Here is a 12,054-nt window from a genome sequence, read left to right as displayed (position 1 = left end):
GGTGCTGTCCTCTGGTGGAGATGGCTTCGTACGGTATGCCTCCGGACTGTTATCTGACACTGGGGCGTCGTATAGGTCCCATGCGTCTTGATCTTGGTCACCCTGGCTTATGGTGGTGTGAGCTGGGGAGTGTGATGGAGTTTGTGCTGGTGAGACGTTAATCACGGGCGGAGGAGAGGGTGGTGGGGTAACTCTTTTCACCACTTTTGGTTGTGGTGTCTGTTCAGTTTGGAACTCCAACCTTCTCTTTCTTCTAATGGGGGGAAGGGTGCTCATTTTCCCTGTCCCCTGCTGTATGAAAATAAGCTTTTGCGTATGGTCTACATCAGTTGATTGTAGCTCTTCCTCAAACCTATGCTTTTGCATTTGGGAGGTTAGCGAGTGCTCTTCTGTATAAGAGCCTGAAGCTGGGTCGCTTGCAGTTTGTTTCGGCACCGAAACCCTGTCTGCGTGTTTTTTCGGCTCCGAGGTGACTTTTTTCTTTTTCGGGGCCGAAACCTCTCGGCGTCGATCTTCTTCGGTGCCGCTGTCTCGGCGTCGAGCCGTGTCCACACCGGCATCTCGGTGTCGAGGCTTGTCTCCAGCATTTTCTCGGTCCCGAGAAGGCTGCGTGCCGGTGTCTCGACCGGAGTCGGACGATCTCGACACTGTTTGGGCCTTTTTCGGTGCCGACGGTCGGTCACCGAATTTATGGGTGGAGCCATGGCCTGATGGCAGTGGCGTCCCCTGGGCCTTGTAAATCTTCTTCTGTGTGGTTTTCGACGTCTTACTCACGGTTTGTGTATCGTCGAATCCTTCGGAGTCCGATTCTTGGATCGAGAAGGTACCTTCCTCTTCTTGTTCCTCGAACTCTCGGTGGGCTGTCGGCGCGGACGCCATCTGAAGTCTTCTGGCTCGACGGTCTCGGAGTGTTTTTCGGGACCGGAACGCACGACAGGCCTCGCAGGTGTCTTCACTGTGCTCAGGTGACAGGCACAGGTTACAGACCAAGTGTTGGTCTGTATAGGGGTATTTATTGTGGCATTTGGGGCAGAAACGGAACGGGGTCCGTTCCATCGGCGTTCTTCAGCACGCGGTCGGGCCGACCAGGCCCCGACGGGGGATCGAAAAACTACCCCGAAGGGCACCGGAGCTCTTCGATCTTCGATGCGGTGTTGAATCTAACTACGCCGGTCCCGAACGCAACAATACCGACGAAAATCTTCCGAAATTAGCTGTCTTTCCGTTCCGAAACTCGGAGCGACAGGAACACGTCCGAATCCGATGGCGGAAAAAAAACAATCGAAGATGGAGTCGACGCCCATGCGCAATGGAGACAAAAGGAGGAGTCACTCGGTCCCGTGACTCGAAAGACTTCTTCGAAGAAAAACAACTTGTAACACTCCGGCCCAACACCAGATGGCGAGCTATTGCAAAACATGCGTATCTACAGCGACAGATGCCATCGAACACATCATTTAACCACTCTGCAATACTACCGATTCAGGTAATATGGTCAAAAACATGATCAGAGACTGAATCCTCAAAACCATACGGAGAAGGTAAACAAACTGTCATACTAACGACGGAGTGAATTCCAAATTAATCATTCCAACATAACCTATTAGATTTAGAGTGTGGTAAGCCCCTCATCCCCTTAGTAATTAACTACACACTATGCAGTTCCTCTCAGAACCTTTGCCAAGTTTCTAAATTATAAGCAATAAATCGGTTTGCGAAAATTCTAGAGTAAACACAGCAGTGGTAGGGCTAGTGTCACAACACACCGACCTGAATGTGACCAAGGTCTGTGTCATGCAATCATACCTCATAAGCTCAAATTCGCCATCTGGTGGTATGAAACTGATGCTCCTCTCTGAATCAAACTTGCTAAGCCGCACACACTGATGGAAGGTGCAGTCATCAATTGCAATTGACTGCTTCCCTCTGAAAGACAAGAACACAGCAATATTAGTACAAGAGTGAAGAACCATGACACTTTGGAGAAACAGCTGGGCTAAACACCAACTGCTGTATATCCATGGGCTACCACTATCAGAAAGTCTTTGTTTTACTTTACAAGGCCTTGTATAGTCTGCCACAAAAAGTGCAGTATTATCTATGTGCTTTACATGTCTCAAGCTGTAACTGCACAGCAGGAGGACAGATGGCAGCATTAAATAGATCGTCATCACATCAGTTAGAAAAATAAAAAGATAAGACTTTCAAAACAGCAATAGACAGACACTCACGTTTTTCCAGTTTCGTCTGCTGTGCCTTTGCCCTGCTTCTCAATCACAATCTTGTCATTCATTCCGAACTTGCACTCTGGCATCCCGCTTAGGTAACTCTTCATCACCACCCTGCCAGAGACATGTGCACTCAAGACTTGACCTGATGATAAAAATAAAATAAAAAAAAGGTGAGATCTGTGCTGCATGCATCCTGAAGGTAATGTAAGTTCTGATTAAAAAAAGCAAGAATTCACTAGAAACATATTTAAGAACTATTATTTTCATGTGTGGTAAGTGTCATAAGCATCCTTTGAAATTACAGGTTACTTCTGGTCCAAAAAAAAGTAAAAACAATAAAAAGTCTATATTCAGTTCATAAAGATAAACCAAGATGGGGGACCACGTTAAAATTACAGGGCAGTATTGTAACCATGGGAACAATTTGCATGGTCCATCAGAATCAAACTTTGAGGATGATCCACGCCACTGCTGTTATGGTGCAGACACATCAACAGCCATGTAGCACATTAAATGAAAAGTAGAGGGTAAGCATCATGCACACTACCAGGTGCACTAAAGGAATGGCATTACGGTATACAAAAGTGAATGGGGTGTGCACAACAAAGATCTGGTCTCCGTGGACATACAACAAGGAGGGTGAGGGAGACTCGTTTCAAGGTAACAATCAAGAGGAAAAGAAAAGGGCAACTACTATTGAAATACACATGTAACAAAGATAATAAAGGCATGCCTCGTTACCAAGGGAACGAGAAGGAGTTATCACTTCTACACCCCTCAAATGAGTTCCTAGTACATTGCTGAGTATCTAGCGGTATTCTAATCTGCCTTGTGTTAAGTCCGAAAGAGAAACCCAAAACATTAAAGTAAATATACTCAAAAGCAGTTCTGATTCTCCAACCCCACTAGATGCATGAGATCAAGCTTCTCCAACGAGTCACCCTGTGGCTACTTTGAGCTCTCCAGCTATCTGGATGGAGCTCTCCTGTGTGGATCTCAGCCTAATAAATTAGATATGTTTGCTAGGTTGAATATATTTGTATACCAAAATTGAAAACCGTACATTCAAAGAAAAAAATGCAGTACTACACATCAACAGTACTGGGTCCAAATGTACAATAATGTAATGTTTAAAGTATTTTGGACACTTTGATGACGAGTGTTTAGTAGGTGTCAGATATTTTGGAAGAAGAAAAAAACATTTTGTTCCAAAATCTTGATAAGCATTTTGACTTCTTTACAATGTAGTAGAAAGAGGATCCCTCAAACCATATAGAGTGACATGTATTCCTCAGGATACCATTGTTCAACTCCATATTTCTCACAATTATCTCTGAATATACACTTAAGAAAAAATAATGACTGCTCAGCAAGTGAAGTGTATGCCTACCCTGTGGGGACATTAGCAGGTTCACGCTCTCCAGCACATCCAGGAACAGCTCATTTCGACGGTACTTTATGCCCTCACGTCTCCAGCCAATCTGTCCTGTCACTTGGCTGGTGATTTGAGACTGTTCTTCTTTTGTCTAAAAAGCAAGTAATATTTATGAGGAAGGGGTTTGAGGCACAGTAACATAGCATTCTACTGAGACATTATGTGTTTCAACATTTCAATCATTTTGCTTTTCATGGCTGCACCTCCGATCTTCCTCTCCATTCTCACTACCTAGTCCTGCATAGGCTGCCCTACACATTGTTAAAAAAAAATGCATGATTTACAAAAACATTTGACTTTCTGTATCCAATACTTCAACAAAAAAAAAATCCTAGTTTTGGGAATTGGGAGTATGCAGTGCCAATATAAATCCCAACTTTCCACAGAACAAAACGAGGATTAGTCGGGTGTTGTTGTGGAACCTGAGGTATGGTACACAGAGAATACTTGAATCTCACTGAACCTTCTTGCACAAGTTACTGCTAATGTTGCACTGCTCTAAGATAGACACTTCAAATATCTACGGTGTATTAGCTAAAAGGGAATTTCCAAGCAAGGGCCAAGGAGAACCCCACAGGTTTATCTGGAGAACTTGATACAAAAGAAAAAAAGAATATCTGATTGGCCCCCGATTTTCTGAAGAGTATTTCATAATGGAGTTTACCAGCTGTACCCGTTAAACAAGAAGTTGCAATGCAATGGGTCTCTCATTTGCTCGAGTTAGAGCTATTAACTCCTAACCAGACTTTTCTTGCCACAAACTAAAAATAAAAAGTAAAACAGTTTCACATAAGCGAGCCGAGTCGGCTCAGGGAACATGGCAGCCCGCTGAGACGCGCAGACCGTGGTCTCAGCCCTCTGCATAGCCGACTGCCCCGCTGCGGGGACGAGCCTCGGTTTGCTTGTTTTTTTTTTTGTGTTTTCACCTACCTGGTACCCGCGCCAGATGGGCGCTCCGTGTTTAGGTGCCCCCTTCGAGCCGCCGCTCCCTCCACGTTGGATCCAAGCAGCCTGGTTGCTTCGCCGACAGAAGAGCGGCGGCCAGGCTTTACCTCCAGGACAGCAGGGGCATAGTCAGCACAGGCTTGTGCTTGGCTCTGCCTGGGCTGAATCAGCATCTTCAGGGGGAGCAGGCCTTGGAGCTCCCTCGCAACAAGGACATTTGCCAACACCATTTTACGCCCCAGGTGTTCCACCACCGGCCCTCCTGCATGACCCCCGGGCGTCCCTCTGGTCTGGGGGCCAGAACTCTGTTACGGGGCAGAAGCTGACATCTTCAAAGCCTGGGTTGGACCCCCCCCAGCTTCTCTCCCAGCTTCATCAGCGATGTTCCTACCGGGTTATGGGGTAAGGCGCAAGTGCACAAAAAAGATAAAGCCTCTTTACTATTTTTGCCTCCTCACCCACGAACTGAGGGAGGGGTTTCTCCTCTAGAGTACCAAACCCCACCAGCTAAAATCACCGCCAGCTTTACCACGGGGCGACTCAAAGTTACTCTATCTCTTAGGTCCTTCTTTAAAGTACTAGACCAGTCCAGTGCTCTACAAACTGCGCCCACTTCCTTAGAGATACGGCTGTGAATTTGGCTAATATGGCGGCAGTTACTCCCTCCTCGTCTGTTTTATCACATAGCCCATCTATGCAGGAGGCAGAACAAGACACAGTCGGGGAAGGGGAGGGGGGTTGGCGTTTCCGCACGAGGTAGAGTCTAGTGCATCCCACAAAGACTCCCTTCTTCAGTCATTACTACATGAGAGGAGACAAATTTGCTGTCTCCGAATCCAATCAAGTTAAAAACCAGGTGCTTTTTGATAGTCTTGATGCAAAAATCACTAATTTCATAGAGAGGCTAGGGGTTATGGAGTCCTCTATCTGTACACTGCAGGCAGATGTGGAGTCGAACACCCATGAGGTCCAAATGCTGAAGCGAAGTGAGGAGCTGAGAGAGAAACTAGAATCCTTGGAAAATCACTGCAGGAGGAACAACCACAGATTCTTGAATTTTCCAGAAGGGGCAGAAGGAGACAATATTAAAGACTTTATAATATCTTTGATTAATGGCCATATCCCAACGGCGACCTCCCTAGATTTGGCCTTGGAAATTCAGAGAGTCCACCCGGACCCTTTCAAGAGAAACCTAGAAAGGTTCTGGTTAATTTCACCTCATATCAAGTAAACAAACTGATTCTTGCAGAAGGTCTCAAAGTCCAGGGCTTTCGGCATGAGGGGTGGTAATGCCTAATAAGATCTGATATGTCCAGGGCAATGCTAGATCAAAGCTGGGAGCTGGGGAAGGTTATGCAGGATTTTAAGTCTTTTGGTGCCACTCCAAAATTGAGGTTCCCTGCCACCTTGCTGGTAATGTGGAAAAAAATGTATAATTTCCGGGATCCTCAATAAGCTAGGGTTTTGATTGATCAAATAAAAGGGGAGAGCCAGCAAGCTGCTGGGAGCTGAGGCCCAATGGGTAGTATGAACCACCCAATATAGTTTCAAGGAGGGTTCCCCAGGGAGGGCATTGGGAAGGGTAGTGTGTCACGTGTTTTAACGACTCAACTAAGGTCACACTGGGTGGGGAGCAGATGGGGAAAAATAAAAAAAATTTAGCTCTCGCACGGTTTTACAACTGTTGGGGTTAGACAAGAGTTCCCCATCTGGATAAATACATGAGGAAGGGACCCCGGCGATACTTTTAAGCATAAAATTCTGACTTGGAATGTAAACGGCCTTACAGTGAGCAGTAGAAGGAGGAGAATTCTTGAGTTCCTAAGACTATCTGATTGCCAGATTATTCTCCTGCAGGAGACTCATCTAAGACATGAGGAGTGGATGAGCATTCTTAAGTCACAAAAGTGGATCACCCACTTTGTACTAATCAATCCTGCAACGTGAAAGGGGTAGCAATTATTGTAAATAGTAAAGTTCGAAGTCAGCTGACCGAGGTCAGGGCTGATCCCAGGGGGAGATGGGTCTTGGCAAATATCAAGTAAGGAGGAGTTCAACACGCCCTGGTTTCCTATTATGGCTCAAACGCGGACAACTTGGGCCCACTCAAAGATCTATACGAGCAACTGATTGGAAGAACTCAGAACTTGATAATAGTCAGCGGGGACTTTAATGTTTTGCTTAATCCCTCCTTAGATAGGTCTACCCACAGACCGACCGTCTGTACACCTAATACGAGAGCCAGCCTACATAACATAATGGAAAATTTTGGTGTGATTGACCCTTGGCGCAAAAGAATGGGTCAGACTAAGGAGTTCACTTTTCGGAATAAGAAAGTTGGGCATGCTTCCAGAATTGACTTTTTTTCTGATAGATGCAAAACTTCAAAATAATTTAATGGGAATTTCCCTCCAGCCTAGTCATCTCTCAGACCATTCAGCTGTTCAGCTGGTCATAAACTTTGCTGACTCTCGTACATGCAATAGATGGACAATGGATCATTCTCTTTTGGGGGAAGAAGAGATTGTTTTAAAGCTCAAAAGGGACTCAAGGGAATTCTTTGAGATTAAATTGGGTTCCGCGTCAATAGCCACGGTCTGGGAAGCGTATAAGGCTTTTATTCACGGAAAATTGATCAGCTATGCTGCTTTCAGAGCCAAGAGAACCAGAACAGAGTCTCTTGAGGATAAACTCCTTACTCTGCAAACCCAAAGTCAATCCTCCCAGGATGCAACAATGCACAAAGACTTACAGCACCAAATCCAGGAAGTGCAAAATTCACTTGAGGTCTTTTTAGAATCAACTGTGAAGAGCAAATGGGAAACTAGTAAACTGGCACATTTTGAGTATGGCAAAGGCTGTGGCAAATTATTAGCATGGAAGACGAGGTCCAACAAGGTCAGGAATAAGATTAAAGGAATAATACTAACTGACACAGCAGAACCTCCTCAGAATGAGCCTTAATCAATGCTTTCTCCTTAGTGAGGTAGATAGTGTTATTGCTGGCCTGAAAAATGGGAAGGCACCTGGTCCAGATGGGCTACCGGCAGAAGTATATAAACTCTTGAGAGAAGAGCTTGCACGAGTTCTGACGCAGTTGATGAATTCGATCTTTATGGATTCCCTTCTGGTTCCGCCCGCTTGGAATGAAGCTACCATAACCTTAATATTAAAGCCCCAGAAAGACGCGAGAAGATGCGAGTCTTATAGACCCATTTTATTGCTCAATAATGATAACATTTTTGCCCAAATACTTGCTAGGAGGTTGGATAAGGTGACTGGTGACTTAGTGCATATTAATCAGAAAGGATTCATGAGAAATCGATATTTAGGAGACTTGACTCATGACTTAGTTGCTGCAATCTATTTGGCAACTACTATGAATATGCCTTTAACCATATTAACAATTGACGCTGCCAAGGCTTTCGATAGAGTGAGTTGGCACTTTCTCCAGGCCATAATGGACCACCACAATTTTGGAGATAACTTCCTTAATGCAATTAAAGCTATCTATAAGGTTCCCTCTGCTCGGGTTCTGGTTAACGACATTCTATCCTCACAGGTTAAGATTGAACGGGGCACTCGACAGGGCTGTCCTCTCTCTCCTCTTCACTGGCTAGGAGAATCAGGGCAGATAAGAGAATTGCACCTTTTCAGTATCATGATTGGTCCTGAAGGAAGCCCTTTATGCAGATAACCTCCTGATATATACACAGAACCCCCAATATGCTTTCCCGGCACTCTGGGAAATTATTGCTAGCTTTGGAGGGCTCTCTGGATATTCAGTTAATATAGATAAATCTGAACTAACGACTTGGAATGGCCCTCAAGATAACCCATTAGAAAAAGACCAAATTCAATATCTAGGGGTTAAAGTGGTCAAGAACCTGGCAGAGATGGCCCAAGTGAATTTTGTGCAGCGTCTTAGGGAAACTAAGAAGCTACTCGTTCAATGGTCACTTTTACGTCTTTCTATATTAGGCAGAACAAATCTAATAAAAATGGTGGTACTGCCCAAATTCTAATTTATCTTTAATGCTATCCCACTGTCTTTTAAATCTGAATGGCTAAAAAAAATGCAGGGGGAACTAGTTAGTTTTATCTGGTCTTATAAAAACCATAGAATAGCTTGGAAAAAATTGAGGAAGAAAAAGCTAGATGGGGAATTGCACTTCCGGATTTCAGCTTTACTATTGGGCATTCCAGCTGAAAAATATCAGATCACTCCTCTCTAAGCAACACTTAGCCCCTCGACTTCAGGCACTGACAGGGTGTTTCCGGGACCAGGGTACACGGTTTCTTTATAAAATTTGGCCACCCCGAATACTACAAAAAAGTTAGGCTAAAAGTTCTCTATAATGCTTGCAGCATCTGGTATACAATAAAAATGAGTTTGGGCATTCCGTATTATAGTGAGTTGGCCCCAACCTGGAACTCTCCCGGTACCCCGATATGTCTCCAGGATGTATTAACTAAGCCACTGATAGAGGGAGGAATCCGGCATTGGGAACAGCTAGTTAGTGAGGGTTCCGTTAGTTCCTGGGAATCTCTATCTGAAGCAACTAATGCTAAATTGTCCAGATTTAAATATGTGCAGATTAAAGGCTGGGTGCATGGGGAACCGGAGGCTGGGTGTTCCACGGCTTGGGAGAGGGAAGTCACTGGTCCACAGAGCCAAAAAAAAAAAAAAAACAAGGTCTCAAAGTGGTACTGGGTACTCACACAAGCTGAAGATGCATCTACTCCCCCCTCTACAGAGGGAAGGATCTCGTTTTTCCTGCCTTAGACCTTCTTTATTACTGGCAGGTCTCTATGAAGGTTCTTTGGTCTGTGGTTAAACCTGCCCTCTTGCTGCAGAACCACTTGTTTACTGTATACCGGACGTACTGGACCCCCAAAAAAATTACTAAAATAGCTATCCAAGGAAAGAGCAACTGCCCGAAGTGTGATCTAGAGTGAGCTGATGATATTCATCTTTGGTGGCAGTGCCCAGGGATACATACTTTGAGAACAAGTGGGCAAGTCGATTTTGTCTATTATAAATAGGCGTGATGAGATAAATCTCTACCAATTGTTGTATTTGGGCTATAGGAGGTTTCCGAGAAGAGTTTGCTCGACAGATTGGAGAGACCTCTGAGGCATCTCTTTTTTTATTTGGTTTTGACAGCCCGGTGGGAAATATGCATTAAGTGGATCTCTAGTCCCCCCACCCCCTGACACAGCCGCCATGAGCATCAGCGTGAAGAGACGCACAAAAGGAAAAAGACGTTCGCTTGCTGTCAAACTTATCAGCAAAATTGCAATTAGCCATGTAACAGAGGCAAGGGCCAAGGTGGTAACAAAACCTCCCCAAGGAGAGACAAAGGTAAACTATTTACCAATGTCAAAGGATTTTTAAAGGGCAAGCCCACAAACAAGTGGTAGTGATGGGCGTTGTTAAAAGCCCAGGTACATACCAACACTTCGGAAAAGCAGCGCTTGCACGCTGAACCTAAAAAGATCTCTCAAGTTTGAACTAGCACAGAATGTAAAACATGTTGCTCTGCGACTACCTTGATTTGCGAGAATGTTTAACACAGGTTGGCTATCACCAGTGTGTGCCTACAATGCGTGGTGAGAAATGGGGAGTCAAACTACACTTTCTGTAGCCAGGCAGGCATCTGGAGCTAGGGAAGTCATGGTACACTACTTATCTCTTGATCATGGTCAGGAAGTGAGGTCAAGCTTTACAGGTTATCAGTGTGTGCAATAAAATTGTCCATAGGTACATGCACAAGCGTAGTGTATCTACGTTTAGAAAATAAGACCGGGAAATGGGTGGTTGAAAGACATACTCATCCGTAGGCCATCACAAAAAGGACCCCTGTGTCACTGGATAACCTTCTAGCAAAAAATTAACATTTGGAATGCTACTGTATTGCAAACAGATCCAGTATGATAGGGCCCAAAACTTGAAGATCACATTTAATTGCTAGTTATCCACTTCCACTTATTACCTTATACAAAAAAAAGTCTGTTTCTTCCAGAGATGGCAACTTCATTTGAAGGGACCTGAACAATACATTTCTAACCACTTCAAGTATGGCTTTTGTTATAGGTTTCCTGCTCAGGTATCCAACAAGGTGGTTGACTAAACTTACTAAACCCAGACCACCACCTGAGACAGAGCATTGGTTCCCTTTTACATTTGGATAAGCCTGCTCCCCAATGTTTTACTGCAACAGAAGTACAGGTAATTTTCTGTGAGAACATAAAGAACAAGTTACTTACCTTCAGTAATTTTCTGGTAGAGACTATCAAAACAAAGATTATCTACCTTAAAAATATTCCCCCGACGTCAGACTGGATCTGGACAATCTCTGCGTGCCCGTGAGTGGCATCTATCAGCTTAGAGTCAGAAGTGATGTGTGCAATGCCTCTATAGGCGCCATCGCAGCATGCTTACATCAGGTTCTTTTGTGACTATTTTGGTGCCAAAAACTTGGAGCTGTGTCAGGCTGAGTGCCTGACTAGATGCTAAATCCAATTGAACTTGCGGGTGAAGGGCCGGTCCGGACAAAGGGTAGGATGGGAGGGTCAGTGAGGAATCCACGGCGACACACAGACTCCACCTGAAAAGGTTTTACTTAAGGTAAGTAACTTGTTCTTCTGATAAAGACTTCTAACCAAACATTCCTCACCTTAGAGTAGACACCCAAGGAATACCTTTGCGGTAGATCTCCCAGGTAGATCTGCCAACTGGCTCAAACCAGAAAATTCCAGCTCATGGAATTGCAAAACGCCCTTCTCAACAGACATGGCTGTCCAAGCAGTAGCGCTTTGTGAACATGTGGAGGCACATCTACGTAGCAACTTGGCATATGTCCAGGACACCTTGCAGGTTGCTTCTCAATTAGTGCATAGCTGTGATCTTAACAGGAAGTATAAACCATCGAGGGCTGGTTCTCTTCTGCACTGCCTTGTCCCTTCGCTTCTGTGAATCTGATAAAGTTTATTGCCAACTTGATAGTCTTTTGTGCAATCAATATAAAAGAACAGAGCTGCCTTAGTAGGATGAGGTGGAGCCAAAAATGTCAGCAACCTGATGTTTTGGCGAACGTGGAAAGGGTTCACCACCTTTGATAAGAAGGGGCTGCTGGTCAAAGAACCAGTCATTGTGGGTAGAAGCTCATAATCAGAGCGTTAACCAAGTCTGAAGCTCATTCGCCCTACTGGCTGATTAATGGCCACCAAGAAGGCGGTCTTAAGAGTTAGGAGTTTGAGCGGACAGCTGTGCTGCAGGCCTGAAATCCAAAAACTGAGGTGAGAGCAAATTAAACTCAAATTTCACAGACTCCACCATAACTTTGATTTTGTGAGCACAAATGTTTAAGGATCAGAACCTCTGACCAGTGAAGAGAGATGGGGAGGGGAAAAGGCACGTGAAGCTATTAAATATACCAG

At 44.7% G+C, this 12,054-nt stretch overlaps 1 protein-coding gene across 3 annotated transcripts in view; it reads right to left on the bottom strand.

Annotated features, from left to right (window-relative positions):
* Positions 1-12,054, bottom strand: part of AP2M1 (adaptor related protein complex 2 subunit mu 1) — a 174,799-nt gene that overhangs the window by 61,924 nt on the left and 100,821 nt on the right. For all 3 annotated transcript variants that reach the window (XM_069212940.1, XM_069212941.1, XM_069212943.1), the window contains 3 exons: positions 3,622-3,757; positions 2,232-2,373; positions 1,807-1,926 (listed from right to left, as the gene is read on the bottom strand). In XM_069212940.1, coding sequence (XP_069069041.1) covers positions 1,807-1,926; positions 2,232-2,373; positions 3,622-3,757 — 398 coding nt within the window. The remainder of the gene's footprint in view (positions 1-1,806; positions 1,927-2,231; positions 2,374-3,621; positions 3,758-12,054) is intronic.

Source organism: Pleurodeles waltl, chromosome 11 (genome assembly GCF_031143425.1).
Source record: "Pleurodeles waltl isolate 20211129_DDA chromosome 11, aPleWal1.hap1.20221129, whole genome shotgun sequence".
Classification (NCBI taxonomy): domain Eukaryota; kingdom Metazoa; phylum Chordata; class Amphibia; order Caudata; family Salamandridae; genus Pleurodeles; species Pleurodeles waltl.
Note: the sequence above shows the minus strand (reverse complement) of the source record. Positions and strands in the feature narration are given on the sequence as shown.